This window comes from Pleurodeles waltl, chromosome 1_1 (assembly GCF_031143425.1).
Source record: "Pleurodeles waltl isolate 20211129_DDA chromosome 1_1, aPleWal1.hap1.20221129, whole genome shotgun sequence".
NCBI classification, from domain to species: Eukaryota; Metazoa; Chordata; class Amphibia; order Caudata; family Salamandridae; genus Pleurodeles; species Pleurodeles waltl.
The window spans coordinates 907,107,619-907,126,157 of NC_090436.1; the positions used below are offsets into that span (position 1 = coordinate 907,107,619).

Sequence of the window (18,539 nt, forward strand, 5' to 3'; positions counted from 1 at the left end):
ATTAAGGGAAAGGAAGACTTGTTTATAGCATGCCTTATTTCTGTACAAATTATCTTTTTAAACGACACAGTACAACAGAAAAGTTTTTTAGGCTTAGCTAAAATTAGGGAATTAAACATGCCAGTATACCTGGCCCCACAAAGTTTTATAAATGCAAAAATATACAAATGCAACTGAAAATTTGCTTGATGAGTGGGTTCAGAATGGTACACTTAATGCATCACTGACACGTCCTGGCGGGTGGTTATTGTGGCCAATAGATACCAATGGGTGTCATCAACGTTTTATTAACTCCTCTGGGGTTTTAGGACGAGTAGGCCAGACCCTCGCTATATATCATCAGAGCATGCGGGTATAATTACAACATATAGTGTGGGAAAATTATGCCAGCAGTGGCTAAAATCATCCTCACTAGACGCGGTTAGAGAACACCTCAGTCTCCTGTCTAACTCCACTGACTTACAAGATTTCTTGTTAGGCCCCAGAACACTACATAGGAAGTGTTTCTTATATGCAGTATATAATGAGATTTGGAAACTTTCCCAACAAGATGCTGCTGCCCGGTTAAGGCAAATAGATCTGGAAAATCTAAAAAAGGCATTAGCTGTTGTGGATAATGGGATTTACACCTTGTCCGTCCGGATATATACCATAAATAATATTGTCTCTTCTGCTATAAACATTATACAATCACATATGTCTTCTTTACACTATGGACAGAGTCAGATCAGGTCCACTATGCAGTTGGGTTGGACGCTTCAAACACTGAAGGCGGGTCGCGTTCCATGGCAGTACGTCAGTGCAAGGGAGATATTTTCTTCCTTTAATCTAACGCGACAACAACAACTAATGGCTAAGAAGGAAGCGACTTATGTCATGCTTAACATCGAGAAATTAGAAAAGTTGCCTTTTAATGTGGCCGAAATACCGTCTGCTGAGTGGTTAATACATGGGGTTATTAATCTGCCTATTTCTACACTCCAATTCACCTCCTGTTTAAAACACATTCCGGTAGGCAGATATGAAAAACTGGGAGATAGTTACATCCATGAGGTGTGAGAGCTTCCCTTCTCGTACAAATGCTTCAATGGCATGAAAGAGATCTTTCTTAGCGGTAGTGAATGCGAGACTTCAGTCAGCCATTTGATGATTTGTAAACAGCTGTCCTTGCATGGGGCGTGTAACGCCTCTGCTGCAAACTTGGCTTGCTATCTGAAGGGAGTCCCAGTCCCCTTGATTAGACCTACGTTCCAGGTGCTTTCAAACGGCAGCTACGTCCTCCTCAATGGTGAAGGCTGTTGTGGTATGCGGGCCGGAATAGTTTAAGTTGTTTCGGTGTCTAAGGTCATTACATGCTGCGGGAACATACTGTTTCCCCCCACTAAATTTAAGGAGGTAGCTGATATTTGGCCTCACATTGCTACTTGAAATGTGAATTTTGACAAGTTAAGCAGACTCAAGGCTTTATTGTTTCAAAAGCATGTGGTCCTTACATCTGCGCCCGAGACCTACACACTTCAAGTGGCAAGGTCATCAGCAGAAATACAGTCCCTGTTAAATACAAACTTTCAGAGATAGTTTGGTGAACTCGTGGGACGAATATTTAATGCGTCCTGTACAACTGGAATCGCACATTTTTTCAAAGCTGTTGGTTCTGGTTTTGTTCACACCTTCTCCTCCATATTCGGTTTGATACCTTCAGCTATCCACTCAATTTTCGGTAGTATTTTTGGGGGATTTCCGATAACTTTGGCTTTATTAGCTGATATCTTGCTGTTGCTTTTGTCAATGCGCAATGGCTGTCCCACCACAACGAGGAGAAATGACAGCGCTTCCATCAGCGCAGCTGTGTCGTGAGCGTATTTTGGAGCAACACTCCTGGAGCAATCGGACTGTGGCTGGTCTTTGTCATTCAGACCAGTTTTGCATTGTGTGCAGCCCATGTTTCGGTGCCTCTGGTGCCCTTTCGAACATGCACTGGAAGTCTGCCTTTCCCAGCAGCGCTTGCCTGCAGTAAATGGTGATCTGTTGATGTTCTCGCTGAGGGTTCATTATCAGACATGCGCAGTGAGGTTACGTTTGCTGCGTGAAGCTAATTGTGAGTTACCCTTCCTGGAGGAAGTTGTTCACAACTCATCAATGGGCGCTCCACTGGATGCCACGTTGGTTGACACTGGGGCTATGGAACACACCTGCTTCTTGATCCTTTTTGGCAAGGACTTTCCGGCTTTGACATCTGTCGAAGTGGAAGATCTCCTGTTCTCCATGACTCGTACCTAGTTTGGAACTTTTCTAAATTGACATGTATTTTTAATTTGGTTACAGGTCACATGCTCATGTTTTAAATTGACACGTAGGGTGCCTGTGTGTCCTTCTAACTTGTCCAAATTGACTTGGTTTTTATATATTTCTTAGGTTGAGCTTTTTAGCAATAACATTTTTAGCTTTGGCTTTGAACCACTTTCAACCGACAAGGGGAGGGTGTTGTGTAGCCATTCTAGTTATAGCTCCATGCACATTATTTTAACACACTAGGCCGCTGTACACTTTAACCTAGATATATTTCATTTGGCTTTGCACTGTTATTTTTACAATAACCATTTCTACGGTCTTGTTTTATTTTTCATTTATCTAACTCTTTTTGCCAAGCCTAGCACTGTGTTCTTAAACAAGACATTCTTCATCACTCTGTGCTTCATTCAAGGTTACAGTTTGGTAATAATCCATCGATCATAGTTACAATATGATAGCGTTATTTGTATGCTTCACTCTTCTCGTCACCATTTTAATACTGTTATGTTGTGTAGTCCTGGTTATTGCAGCTCACGCTTTTCTATCTAAGATGCAGTTGTTTTATTAAAACCATTATTAAAACATACACTGCCTCTGTTTGTCGTTTATATAGGAGACTGAATCGTGAATGAGAGAACCGGATGCGACCTGAGTGACCACAACCTCCCTGAGAAGCCTAGTATGTCATGCGCTCGGCTGCCCAATCATCACTATCCCCTGGTAGAGATGAGGCACTGCTAGTTGGCCGGAGCAAAACCTGGGTTTAGAGCAACAGGTGTCACCTGCAGTGCTGCTCAAAATCCAGTAGTCTCATTAGAATAATGAGAGCCTCTGCGACACCGGGACACTGGCACCTGGACTTGGTCTGCTTGATTCTGGGACTAGTTTGGCATCTGGGGATGGAAACTACTTATGATTCTTCTTATCCCTGTTGCTATCTTCATTTTTTGTTGTCTTTGCATACATTGCGTACCCCCGCTGTGCAGCCTTTGCAGCAGGGCCCTCGTCGGCAAGCACCCGCAAGCCCCCTCAGCGGAGCATATACTGCTTCAGCAGGCTCTATATGATTACCTGGCCATAGACGTTGACATTGACTAATATATTTGCCTCATTATGGCAAAAGGAGGGAATGCAGAATTTTAGATTTGGAGGTCTCTTAAATGCGATGTATAACTTGTCTTTACTTGCTGCCACCACGAGACAAATATGTATCTGTTTGTGCTTTATCGAGGTCACTGCTACTACTGTTGACCCCAGCAACTAACATGTTCTGAGAACTGTGATAATACTTGTGCTTGCATGTGCATGTGCAGCTTAAGTTTGACCGCAGGCAGTTTTTGATTCTTAGAGATAGGCAGGGTGCGGTGAGGAAATGTACCAGACGTGTTTCTTGCAGCCCCTGTTTTTACATGTCGAAGAGAGGAAACAGAGGGGGGTTTGTGGGCTAATGGAAAAACTGTCTTGAGCAGCTGACTCTCAGTCGGTTGGTCACGCAATGTGCTTGCACCTGGCCAGAAGGGTGTTGGCTCAACCTATATAAGATTGTACGCTGCGGAGTGAAGCAGCAGCCTCCATAGGAGAGTCTCTGAAACTGTCCTGGGACTCTGTGTATAGCTCGAGCTGTATTCTGTCAGTAATAAAACTCTTCTTTTTTCCATCAGTTGTGACTCCGTCTGTTGTGTTCTCTGCTGGTAACGCACCCTGAAGACTTAGGGTGTTCCCTCCACCACTGGGCGGTAAGGTCGCCTCTTCCGGTTCTTCACCCTGGGTAGATGGTGATCCTTGGGGTCTGGGTGGGGGCCCCCACTCATAATTCATTGTAGCTCTGGAGGGGTGTGGGGGGGGGGGTTGTTCCCTGAGGCTGTGGGGGAGGTCATCTGGCCCCCCCCCCACATATCAAAAGCATTTTTGCCCCGGGGATGGTGGATCCCCAGGGCACGGGGGGACCATGCAACCCCATTTATTAAAGGGAGGTGGTGGTCCCCGGGGCTGTGGGGAAGGACATCGGGCCTCTCCCACATATAAAAAGCAATACTTGCACCTGGGGGTGGTCCCTGGGGGATGGGGGCCGAGAGGCCACCCACTCATATTTTATTATTCTGCCCGGGGAAGTGGTGGTCCCTGGGGCTGTAGGGGGGGCCAGGAGGCCACCCCTATTAAAAGTAAACAGTACCTCTAGGACCTGGCCCCCTGGGAGCTTTTTTTTTATAAACAAGCCCTTTATTTAAAAAATGTAACTCTGGATTTGCGACCCTGTCATGACTCTGCAGTAAAAACAATTTTTAATGCTTTTTAGCCCTGGGGGTGGAGGGCCCTTTGGGACCCCAGCTCCAGGGCTAAGGGGGCAGGGTGTTCATATCCTGGCCCCTTTTGTATTTTGTATTCTTTCTTCTCTGGGACTTGGCTCAAGCTATGTCTCAGGGTGGCTGCCGACACTTCCTGGTTTAAAGTGGTGGCAGCCAACAAGATCTCAGCAAGAGATATGGAAAGGTCGCAAATCCGTTGCGTCCCTATATATACAAATTTGGGTTTTCTTTGTTTTCTCAAAAACTACTGAACAGATGTACACTAAATAACAAAAAGGGCTCTTTCTGGACCAAGAGCCACCTTTCTGCCAAATTTGGTGTAATTCCGTCAAGTGGTTTTTGCGCTATTGCTGGTTAATTTTTTCCTATGGGAATTAACATTGGAAGAGCTCTAAATTTCACCACTACTTTAACTAGGCCCCTGCTTGACGGATCTCCCGAAACTTTCCAGACAGCAGCTCATGTGACTGTCAATTTTTTGGGGAACATTTCGTGAAGATTCGTCAAGTGGCATCAAAGATTTAGGAAAGCAAAAAAACGCTTTCTCTATAGAAAGTAGGTCTTAACTATAACTACCTAGTGGCAACTGCTACTAGGTAATATATATAATACAATTTTAGAATGAGATATTTATTAGTCTTTTCCTTTTTTAGACTGTCACTAGCACTAAGAGGCAGTTGTCAAAACTGTTGAGTCCTGTGATTTTGCTGCCTGAAAAAGCTAAAGCCAAGTCTCATCTTTCACCTCCAAAGTTAAACCTTTAAGCTTTCTCCTATAATCTTGTTTTAAGACTAACAGTTCCATATCTTGAAGCAGTCAACCTTTTTAAACTCTATAATTTCCTTCTATATAATTTTTATACCTATTGATCACAGACTTTTTGTTATTAATTTGATGTTGTTTATCTGTACTTTTTTTTAGTAGTATTATTCCCAATACACAATGATTTTACAATAGTGTGCATAAACTCTCTCACCAGATCCATATACGTGATTCCAGAGGGTGTAGCATACGCCCAAGATAGAGTAACTATCACAGAGATCTTTATTTATAAATGGCATTTCCACTTTACACATTTCCCAACATTAAAATCCACTGTAGTCTGCAAACTGCTAGTCTGCTGAGGTAAGAAGACAATTGGCCATTTCAAGTTGTATACATTGAGGATGATGGTCACTTTCGATACTACCACTAAAGTAATAATCAAAACAAATGCAAAAGTGATAAGTAACAAAAAAGATGTAGTCCAAAACTGCACATCTCCAAAACGTGTGGGTGTTAATTGTGCCTGCCCATCATTGTCTGGCCATTCAGTGCTTTCACCTGCATCCCACTTGGGGTAACATATATTTATTAAGATCTCAACACAATCACTACCCTACCAAAGTCTACTCAGGAATTTCAAGACATCGATCCTTGTCTAGTACATTACCACTATTGTTAGACCCTGTAAATATTTTAATGTTGAAATTCCCTGTGAGAAAGTGGAATTTTTTAGTTGAAGTATATTGTAGTCCACTTCAAGTAACAAAAGCACTATTGTTAGGTCCAGTAAAGGTTTCTGTGACTAAACCGGAGTTCAACCACCAGTAGCAATAGCACAGAGCAGACAGGCTTAACGTACGGAAATGTGTAAATCGTTTAGAATCACCAAAACAGTTGAACTTCAAACAAAAAAGACAATAAAAGTTCCATTCCAATGTATAGAAATAAAGATTAATTTAATTAAAAGAATTCAGGGATGTGGAATTCCTATCGCCCGACTCCCAGGACAAATTGTTTGGAGCCAAGGGCAACAAGTTTTCATGTTAATTTTGTCCTTGGACCAAGTAAGCCCAACCCCCTGCAGCACCCACATTTTGGTAGCCAGTTTACAGAGAAAGGAACTGTCTGCTGTTGAGCTAACATATGTGTCCATATGTTAATGCTGTTCAAACTTGTGTTTATGGTTCATTAATGAAAAAACTTCATTATTAGGGTGACCGCTGTAAATAAACTTTTTAAGGACACGCTGCACTACTGACATTGGTTCCAGTTAAAAAAAAAATTTAAAAAGTATACACACATTTGAAAAGTTTAACAAGATGAGGCTAAGTATAATGCTCTCAGAATGATCTCTCATTAGAAGCAAATGTTTGCAGAAGCATGTAAGCAAGAGTGATGATTCTTTGTTTTCAAAATAAAATGTTCAGAAAAAAATGCAAGTAGGAAAAAATATGTTTTGCTATTATGACATTTTAGATGCTATTTCTTTGAAGCATCATTTAGTAAAATGTGTTGATGCATGCTAGTATTTCCAACAAATATTCCTAATGGAAAATCAGTGTAACCATTTTCAACAAGATTATGGGATGTACTGACATAAACAAGCACTGGCAAAGCCAACCGATCTGCCATTTTATGAGAGTCTTTTGGTTTTATCAATGCGTGTCTTGTTTTGGCGTGGCTTTTATAACATTTTATTATAGTGAGAGCTGCCAGGCCCTCACTATTGTAACAAACACTGGGGAAAAAGAAGAGAAAAAAAGTTTTTGGTTTCATGAAGCACACATACCCACTAGTGATGTAACAAAGGCCCCACAACCCTCCTCAAGGGGGGCCCCTCAGCACAGCACCTGCCCTGAGTGAGTCTGGAGGACCCTTCTTGTTTTTTGCAGGGGGGTGTTGGGGCTCCAGTTTTGGTACGCCACAGACTGCCACAGTAATTCCTGGCACTAACCAAAACTACTTTGTGTGCCAACATGCTTCTTGTGGAAGAGCAGAATGCGATCACTCACAGTAAAGCCAAACGATAGAGAGAGAATTAGAAGTTTAATAAACACAAAATGTATTTGTTAACGCCAGACCTAATTAGGGACCCAAGTCTTAAAGAAAGTCACACAAGTGCACCAATGGTATATGTCTTTGAATTTGTGGTTTTCATGAATTCACAAGAACTTACAGAAGTAGACCAGGAAATCGTACTCCTAGCAAATATGCATGTGTAGATTTGCTCAACGTAAAATCTATTGAGCGCGTACAAGTTTACTTTTCCTCCAACCACTTTTTTCCCAACCTTGGAAGAACTTCTACTTCTGCCATTGTCAGGAGTAAATTTCCAACCTTTCTCATTATGGGAAAAGATTGGAGAATAGCTGGTGAAAATCCTTAGAACATGGAAGTTAGTAGGCTTGCCGACTCAAAGGCATTCCAGCCATGGAACTATTGCTTACTGCTTCCTCTAGCCCCAGTATGTAGATCTGTGGAAAGATGGCAAAATAAGGAGATTGCTGTAGTAGGGATTTAAATTGCAAGTATTTAAGCCCTACTATAGCAGTAGCCCATGCATAATCAAAGAGACTATTATCAGACCTTATAAATAATGAGATTGCTGCCATAATTTGTCACCGCACTACAAGGCACTAAAGGGAGACAAGCAGAATATTTTACTGAACAAGTACATTTAAGAAGCAACCTGTCCCATGGAAAAATAAATATTTTATTAAATTCCTCATCCCTGCAACCCTTCCAAGCCACTGTTAGAATAGAGACTAAAACTAAGAAATTACCTCTTTCTGAACTACTAAAAGGTATGAAAGGTAAAGCTGTGTATTTGCCTTTGAATATGAAGGAAAATATTGAAACATTAGGGGCAGATCGAAAAGAAGAACCATTAGTGGTTGTTGTAAAAGGAAAACCTACTGAAGACAAAACAAACTGGCAGGAACTTGTGAGCATTGATAGGGTTAAGAAAGTGTTGCAAAGCCTTAAAATAGAAAATGTGTTTTACAAAGATGCTGATGTAGAGGAACATGTTACCTGTCTGAGTAGAAGAAGGTCCTCCTCAGCTCCTTCTGCTCAGTTTGAAAAAGCTGAGTACAAGAAATATAGGAATGTTACAAAACCTATCCTCTACATTCAAGAGATATGATGAGTGATGCTTAAAAACGGACCCAATTGAAACAAGCAAATGGAGAACCAGTAAGTGTGTGAGAAAAGAGTTTATAAGCCCTGTGTTTTCGAAAGTTGTGTCCTACAGAAGCTGGTCATTGTGATGAACATCCAGTACAGATTCCTGCATCAGAATATAGATCCAGTAACTTGTATTCTGAAGCTCCTCGCTTTAGGCAAAACATATATATATTTTCTACCTTTTGTTTGAAAGTGATCTATCTGTTATATTATGCTGTGGGCCGTGTACTGAGAATAGGATTACAATTCAATGACATAACTTCAATAGATTTTGTGAAAAAGTACACGGTAAAGCTGAGGCACTATAAAAGAGATTTGATGAATATCAGAGACCTGGTGAGCTTAAGTGTATATTATACTATCTTGGTGCACCTATCTGGTTTGTTACTTTGAGCTGTACAGAGTGTGCTTGGGATGATCTTCATGACTTTCTCAAGCAAGCTAATGCAAACACTGCAGGGACTGCTTTCACATCTGCAGGTGAATAGAATTCTGTTGATCCTGCAAATGTTTGTAGATACTTGAAGCCATGCTTCATTCTGTCTGTAACAAAAAGACGTGACCACTAGGGGAGGTTGTGAACTTCTTCTGGAGAAAAGAATACCAAGCTAGTAGAACACCATATATATATGTTATTGTGGGTGAGACAAACTTAGTTCTTCTAGCTTATATGGTAAGTCCAAATCAATAATTTGGGCTAGTTTAGGCCTGGCATCAAAATACGAAAACGTGTGCTGAAACCACTTTTTGAAATTGAGTATCTTCTCAGTTTGATCCAGAAAGCAATGAGCTCCTTAAAACAAATACGATGGACACTTATTACCCTAATCAGAGTGCCCATCTAGAAAAATCTCTGTTTATATGAAGTACTGCAGTGCTATATACAGACAGAAGTAACAGATGAAAACACTGAATAATGTAAGTTTGGGATAGATGTTTACTGAGACATTCAAAGCCAAGTCTCATTAATCATTGTAAAAAGAGTTGTCAAACAGGTGAGAAAGAGAATTCTTTTACCTGGCTCTTTTGCACCTTATAAACCTTGGTGTTCAGAAACTGAACTGCCAGGTGACTGACTGTTATAAAAATTTTTAAATGCAGTCAAAGATGGCTTTCAATGCGAAGTGTTTCCCACATATCAGAAAATGTTAAATGATGAATCTAAGAGGAGGAACTGATTGCTGTAGAAGTTGCGATGGACACTTCACAGAATAGCCTGAGTTCAGGGCCTAGCAGTCAAGATCCCCTTGGCCAGCCTATCATTGAAAATGAAACGTCCATGGCTATGAATGAAGTAGAAAATGCTATGTATGAGTCAAATGAAAAGTGAGGGCAGTGATTTAGAAAATGCGAGCTCACAATTAAATGAAGAATAGCTAAACATTTTTTAGCAAATAACAAAATCTATAGAACATGGACTGCTACATGATAAGTGTGAGAAGCTGGCCTGTTTGGTAGTGGGTCCCTTATAGGTCCAGTGATCCACCTTAGTGAAATGTAGGCAGTGTCTAGCAGCTTAGGCTGTCCAGGGGTAGCTGTAGCAGAGCAGCCAAGGCTCAACTAGGAGACATGCAAAGCCCTTGCATTACCACTATAGTCACACAGTACTGATACAGACAATACTCAGTGTTACCAAAAATAAAGGTACTTTATTTTAGTGACACGAGGCCAAAAATATCTTAGAGGCAATACTCCTACTCGATGTAAGTATTATACACAATATATACACTGGTAACAAAAATCAGGTAAGTACACAGTCAGAAAATAGTGCAAACTGTAAAAAACACAAATAGGTTACAATGGGCCTAGGGGCAACACAAACCATATACTAAAATAGTGGAATGCGAATGTCGATTCCCCCTTAAGCAAGTGTAGTGTGTAGAGGGGCGATTGGAGTGTATGAAAACTCCGAAGGTAAGTAAAATACCCCACCCCAGAGCCCAGGAAAACCCAAGTAAAGTACAGCAAGTTTCCTCAGAACACACTAGAAGTTGTGGTAAAGGATTATGCAAAAACCAAGGAAGACTGCAAGACACTAACAATGGATTCCTGGACCTGGAGACCTGCGGAGAGAGGAGACCAAATCCAGAAGTCGATGAGGAGTCCAGGAAGAACAGGAGCTCCTGCTAACCCGGATAAAGGTGCAGAACTTTAGAGAGCCCTCAGAAGATCAGGCAGCACCCACAGGAGTCCCAGAACACGGGGATAAAGAAGTTGCAGAATGCGGTCGTCGCAGCACTACACAAAGGGATCCCACACCGCTGGAGAACAACTCAGGGAGCTGAGCGTTGCAGGATAGAGTGCTGAGGACCTGGGCTACGCTGTGCACGAAGGACTTTTGGAAGAAGTACACAGAAGCCCAAGGAGCTGCAGAACACACAGTGCACAGGGGTACTGCCTGGCACAGGGAGGCAAGCCCTTACCTCCACCAAATTTGGACAGCTGGACCTTGGGACAGTCAAGGTCACTTCGGTCCACCACCTGTGTTCCAGGGATCATGCTCATTGACAGAAGAGGAGTCCCAGAGTACCGGTTGTCATTGCAGAGAGGTGCCTGCTGAAGCAGGGAAGTGACTCCGACACACCACGGGAGATTCCTTTGGTCCTTCTGGTGCAGAATGAAGACAGGCAGTCCTCAGAGCGTGCACAACCTGGAAACTGTTGCAGTTGCTGGCTGGAGCTGAAGTTGCAGGGTCACAGTAGCCTTCCTGGATACTTTGTTGAGGTTACAGCAGTCCTGGAGCAGTCTGGGGTTGATCCGACGGTCAGAAGCTGAAGCAGAGGATGCAGAGAAGTCCTGAGGGAGACTTGCAAACCGAATCTGAGGAACCACTCAAAGGAGAGACCCTAAGTAGCCCTGAGAGGGGGATTGGCTACCTAAACAGGTATGCACCTATCAGGAGGGGTCTCTGACGTCCCCTGCTGGCACTGGCCACTCCAATGCTCCCAGAGGGTCCACACACCTTGTAATTCAAAATGGCTAACGCCAGGGACACTCTGGAGGAGCTCTGTGCACCACCTCTTGGGTACTGATGGACAGGGGAGTGGTCACTCCCTTTTCCCTTGTCCATTTTCGCGCCAGAGCAGGAACTGGGGGTCTTTGAACCGGTGTAGACTGTATTATGCAAGGAGGGCACCGTTTGTACCCTTCAAAGCATTTCCAGAGGCTCTGGGAGGATACCCCTCCCATGCCTGTAACATCTATTTCCAATGGGAGAGGGTGTAACTCCCCTCTTCTAAATGCATTGTTCTGCTTTCCTAGATTGAGCTGCTCAATCCCCAGGAAGGCAGAAACCTGTCTGTGAGGTGGCATTCACAGCAATATTCCGGTTGTTAAATGGCATCAGCTGAGTGTGTTTCGTGGACACGAGCCAAGTGCCCCGAAACAAATCATTACAAATACGGAGCAGAACATGAGCAGCAAACTAACAAAGAATCCAAAGCAAAAGAAAAAAGTAGTGCACCCACATGAACTTATAAAGGCGATTGTGCAATAATCCGTGTAACAGGGTCAGTTTCCAGGGAGGGAACGAAACAGCCAAAAGGCTGAACAAAAGTAAAGTGTTTACCAAAGAAACCAAAGGAATTTTGAAAGGCAGGCCACGGAACAAATGAAAGTGATGGGAGTTTTGCAAGCACACAGATGAAGATTACAGCACGTTGACAGACAACACATGGGCACTGCTTAAACTGGGCCTAAAAAGGGATGCAGTCTTCCTGTTCTAAATAAAGTCATCCTTATGAACCATCGACCCTTCCTTGGGGTGTGGTTCCTCTCTGGGACCGCTTGTGAGCATCTTGCGAGATCGTAAAACAAAACTTTTGCTTTATTTGTTGAATGGGAAAATATAAAATCAATAGTTCTAAGCCAATCAACATCTCTATTGTCTTACTTTTTCAGGGTTACAAAAAAACACTGTTTTGCCAAACAGGAAGCACAGTCCTCTTGGACTCCACGCAAGGACTTGTGTGCTTGACTCTTGTGAGACACTCGCTGGAGTTCTCATTTTCTAAAAGCTTTAATAACTATAATAAGCATATTTAAATGACCCCTTTATTATTGATCACTTTGTGTTTAATAGTAAACACATGAAAAACAAGTCAAAACAATGCCTCCAAAAGATTTTTATAACGCTATGATCTAGCAATACTCTTGCAAGAGTGATACAACTCATTCAAAAAAAGACTTACTTGGTCAAAACTAATAGTATACATCAATGCAAATACAAATTCCTCCTTTTCTGAACTATAATTACCTCTTTAGTGTAAATACATATATACAAAGTTCTTAAAAAGACTGCCATTGCATTATATTAATAAACTTGGTGGGAAGATCGCTCAATGTCAGAGTTACAAGAACTGAGTAGAAAGGCAATCTCATGTGGGATATTGTCTTATTACAGCATACTGTACTAAGACATCATTTATTCAAAACATTCTGCAAAATGTGAACCCTTTTCTGTTATGTTACAATACAAACCCATTCCCCTTCAAAACAAGGTGAACACGCATGATGTATTCTTCATTCTACTATGTATACATTCGAAAAATAATTAGTTTACTTTAAAAAAACACCTTAAAAATTGACTGAAAAAAACAATGACTAAAGTAACATTATAGTTAGGTGAATATGTCACTGACAACATTAACGTTTTAAAATAAAAAAATTAAAACACGGAAATTCACCAGTACTAACTATAACTTGGCACTGCTGACTACAACGTGTGTCCCAACAATGCACTGCTTATTACCTCATGTGACATCACTCATGATATGTTCTATGACACCATTTATAACATCACTGATGACAGCTCAAATGACATCATTGATGATTTCATCCAAACTTTTCTTATACACATTGTTCTGTAAACGGATAAACTATTAGAGCTACTAAAGTATGAGCAAAATAGTTCAGAATAATATGAAGAGTCTTTACTGCTAACATACACACAGCTAACATAGGTAAAGCAAGCTTGTTTTACTTGCAACTTTGACCCTAGACCATACACTTCATATGTAGCCGAATTCATTTTCATTATGAATCACAGACGAAATGGTAACCTATTCTGCACACAGCGTTCAATCTGTATACAACTGCTCAGGGGAAACCAATTTCCTCTAGATACTCAAGCCCTGTTACATAACTAGTGCCCGCCTGTATAAGTCCCTTGACAGTGACTGAACCTACATTGAGAAATGAAGTGGATACAAGTAGAAAAGTGGGCACTGTTAAAAGTGTTTATTCTATGGAGACAGTTTACTCTGTGCCACACTGTCTGCAAACAGTGAAACACTTGTGAGAAACATACCACAGAGTATTAAAAAATATTTACTAAACATAGTGTACACTCCATGCAAACCTTTACCAAAGAGTGACTATTCACTTAAAATAACCAAAGTCTAAGGTGTTAAATAGCATGGTACCTGCAGTCTACATACTGTGGTGAAAACTTTACAAATAGCCCATCTTCTGAAGCAAAACAAGCACATAGCATAATACCTGACGCACAGTCCTCTTTGTTATGCAGAAATTGTCATGCTGACACAATTCTAATACCTCAAGGACGTTTACAACAGTTAGTGATGATGTCATCAGTTATGTCATTTGAGATATCAGTGATGTCAAAAATGATACTACAGAACATGTCATGAGCGATGTCATATGAGAGGTCATAAGGCGGGGACATGAGTTATTGTTAGTGCTGCTAACTATAACTGGTGAATTTCTGTACATTTTTTTTGTTCAATACGACAATGTAGTCACTGACAAATTGATCTAACTAGAATGTTACTTTAACCTTGGTTTTTTTCTGTGAACTTCTAGGGTGTTTTTTTAAACAAAACAGATCATGTTATTACACCCAACTACAACGTTTCTTTAATCTTTTGTTTTTTTTCAATATATATCTAAATCGTAAATGTTATGCAGTAGTGGATGTGTGAGCCAAGTTTATCAGCTAGGTGAAGTTTGTATGAGTGATTGTTATTTGTCTGTGGTGACATATTGTAGGACGTTGGCCTGGTGTGTGGTGGGTAACAAAGGTACTTATACCTTATACCAGGTATCCCTTATTAGTGTAGTATAGGCAGTGTCTAGAAGCCAGGCTCTCTAGAGGTAGCCATGTATGAGCAACCAAGGCTTATCTAGGAGACATGCAAAGCTCGTGCAACACCATTGTGGTCACACAGCACTTACACACATGAAAAAACATTAAGTGTTACAAAAACAAAGTTTTTTTTAGTGACACAATTACCAAAAAGTACCGGGTGGCAAAATACATGCTGCAGCCCATGGGGATCCCCTGATACCCCAATGCCCTGGGTACCATATACTAGGGACTTACATGGGGGCACCAGTATGCCAAATGTATAAGTGGTTCAAGTAACCAGGTCCAAAGGGAGAGAGCATAATCACTGGGGTCCTGGTTAGCAGGATCCCAGTGAACAGTCAAACATACTGACAACAGACAGAAAATGGGGGTAACCATGCCAAGAAAGAGGTCACCCTTCCTACACAGATGTTTGAAGAGTTTCAGGTGGGTTGATCCTTATCATCTAACAGAAAGTCTGGCAGGATTTAGAGATATGGTGTACTCGGTCAGAAGGGTGGCTTGAGGACCAGTAGGTCCAGTATGTCAGAGGACTGGTAAGCCTGAGACGTAAACAATAACTTGTAGGCCCAGGCAGGTAAATATTAGATTAGTTCACAAGAACCAAGAGGCTACATAGGACCAGAAGGGATTAAGGGCCAGATGCAAAAAGCCTTTTTACATTTCTTAACGGTCAGAATCGGTATTTCAGGCCATAAAGAAATGCCAAACTGCATTTCTTATGTACAAAGGACCTTAAGGAATCGCAAACTGAGATTCCAACCATGTAGCAATCGCAATTTGCGATTCCCAGAATAGGAAATCACAAGGATTCCATATTTACAATTCCTATTCTGATGTACAAAGCATTTCCTAAATATGACGTAGGCATTTAGGAGATGCAATTACTACCAAATTGAAGTGGGTTGTAACCAGGTGCAATTTTACAAAAAGCGCCCCAAAATGTATTTATTTTTTTGCAACTAAGCACACTCATTCCCCTTAAGCATGTGTGTGCTCCACAGGTGCACCCCTATTTTTGGGGTGCACATAGGGGGACCTCTTGCTATCCCTGGGTTTGCATTTACCGAATATCGATTTCTTAACAAGAAATCGCTAGTTAGAAAATGCAAAACCGGCCCATTGACTAAAATACAATGGGATTTCCTAATACTGATTTCCTAATAGCAATTCCTACTTTGTAGAAATCGCTATTAGGAAATCAGTGTCTCTGTGCATAGCGTTTTCCATTTTTTAAACAGCGATTTCTATGAAGTCGCTATTCAAGAAATGCAAAATTGCATTTTTGTAAACTGGCCATAAGACCAAGCAGGCTTGGATTTGCAGTGAACTTGAACGGAGAACCCACAAAGTCAGCAAAGGAAGTGAATAAGCCCAAGTGAGCGGTTAATTTAGTACAAGGTATTAAGGTCGAATCTTTTAGGGTAGTTTAAGGCACTCGAGTCAAGCGTGGCGGTTTTTGAAAGCAAAAACCTATCACATTAGCCCTTTTCACACTACAAGCTGTTCTACGCTGTGTAAGGAGAGGACTTGAAATCATACCCTTCTCTAGGGAAAGCAATTGTGCCAGAACGCTCCACTTGTGCACAGTAGTACAATTAAACAAAGGAGAAGCTTGACAAGTACAGGTTAAATGCACTTTCACTACTGGCTAATGAGAGAAGCATGATGTAAATATGAAGGGTAAATCGGTCACTTTTAAATGCCTTATGCTCCCTTTGTTTTTTTTAAACTATAGCATAGAGTTACAAACATAAACCATTGCATATAGTTAGAAACACCCCCCCCCCAACAAAAAAAATAAAAAAAATAAAGAGACAGTTGAGAACACGTTGTAGATTGCATGAGCATCCTTCTTTTAAAAACAGAGATCCTCCAAAGGTTGTTGACTAGACCGGCCCGTTACCACGTGGAAAACATGTTCTATTAAGCGTACAGGCCTTGCATCCCCTTCTCCCTGGCCCCTAATTAACAGGTAATCCAGGCCACCAATAGAAATCGTTAATGCCCCGCCCACTGCCCTTTTAAACACCGGCGTCTCGCGCCATCATTCTTTGACGCTAGACGTTGCTTTCAGAGCTTCACGCGCTGCTGCGTCTCGACGTAGAAACCTTTCTTGAGTGCGAAAATGAGAATCTGTTGTTCTATTCCTTTAGTCTCGCTCCCCAAAAAGCTCCCACCTAAAGACAGGATCGTTAGGCGGACCCCAAAAGTAAGTGGGTTTTGAGTTGGCCTATAAACCAGGACAAAGTTCATCCCCATGGACACCGCATCTCCTGCTCACGGAAGCACACAGAGTCGCTTCCGGAGAATAAATTATTCTCTGGCTCCCCGCCTCCTTTTGAGCACACTTTAACTCCCCATGACTTAGCGTCCCAATTTCCTCTCCCCTCCCTTGAGGTCTGTGTCATTGAGTCACCGGGAGGTTATGTCCCAAGTTGTCACCCGCCGGGCTCTAGAGAGAGAGAGAGAGAGAAATGTGCACTCCAGGCCCGCCCCACCGTTTCGTGGGGCTGAATTCCAAACTGCAAGTCCCGCTTTTCGGGTTTCTGCCGCAGGCACAGAAAAAAAACTCCAAGCATACATGGCACCACCCCCTGGTCGACGCATGCGATGTTAGCATGGCAGAGGTACACGTGAGGGCTGTAATAGCACCAAAACATCGCCACACACAGGACTTCACATGCCTGCGGTGGGCATTTATGTGGCAGACCGCCCTTGCCGTGCCAAGGCTGAAAGTAAACAGGAGGTATTATAGCAGAACACCTTTTCGACATCCTGCATTAAAATCTATTTTTGCGTCGGCGGGCATTGTTTACCTGCTTCCCCCGATAGAAGAGCCTCTGTCGGTCTGGGCTTACGTTGAAGCTGTCCTGGATCTTGAGCCTCAGACCCTCGATCTTGGTGAGACGAGACAAGTCGTCTATAGTACGTGTCTCTTTGCCATCAATGGTTCGGACTTGTATCCACATTGTGCAAATATTCCAGTTTTTGTGAATCCAGACCCCCACACGTCCTCCTTTGTGTCTGCGACAAACGGTGCCACCCGCTCTTAGGCTGCAGTCAGGAACGCCTTGCAGAGGACGGGCATGGCCGTCGATGATCGCCCAAAGAAACCTGCCAGGCGGGCAGCAAAGGGATGCCAGCCCGCTTCGCCGCCTCTTACAGCCGGGAAGCCATGGCTGAGAGCTGCAAGGAGTGTTTACTAGGAGCTGCTCTCACATGGGGATGACGGCGCCAAGCAAGTCTCGCGAAATGTACAGCCAGCAGAGGGCTGGGTCTCGCTCCGATTAAGGAGCCTGCGGGGGGCGCTGCGCGCTGCGCACTGCTTCCTTACAACCCTCCCACTTAAAGTTGTTGCCCGGTTTCTAGGTCTATCCAAAATGAATGGCTTTCACGGAACATTTATGAATGACATAAAAGATAAAAGTGCCATGCACTAGAGCTTATCAGAATCATCACACAATAAACATCCTGCAAACCGCGGGAAAAAAAAGCTGTGACGCGAAGCCTTTCCTTAGTCGTGTTACTAAAACGATACTTGTGAGTGAAAATTGGCCCCGTTAGCAGTATTTGAGGGCCGCCTCAAGAGTTGATCTCAAAAGTTGATTTACAGTCTCTTCGGTAAAAACAATTCTCCCAAAAAACGTGACGCAGTGTTCTGATTTTATTGGCGGACCTACTGAGTATGCCTCGGCGCAACTCATTTAGTCGTTTCACAATAATAAACGTGAAGACATTTAGTTGCTGGTGACACAGTTTTCATAAAAACAAATATTTAACACGGTATGATTAACATAATAATTTCAAGGTTTTATTAACAATGTAGGCCTCTCGATTTCAATATGGTTGCTGCTGCCTAACGCCATCTTTTTCATATT

At 42.3% G+C, this 18,539-nt stretch overlaps 1 protein-coding gene across 1 annotated transcript in view; it reads right to left on the bottom strand.

The window, feature by feature from the left end:
* Positions 1-17,919, bottom strand: part of UHRF2 (ubiquitin like with PHD and ring finger domains 2) — a 690,531-nt gene extending 672,612 nt beyond the window's left edge. The window contains exon 1 of the mRNA XM_069230126.1: positions 17,478-17,919. Within this exon, the coding sequence (XP_069086227.1) occupies positions 17,478-17,630 (153 nt within the window). The 5' untranslated portion in view covers positions 17,631-17,919. The remainder of the gene's footprint in view (positions 1-17,477) is intronic.
* Positions 17,920-18,539: the final 620 nt, after the last annotated feature.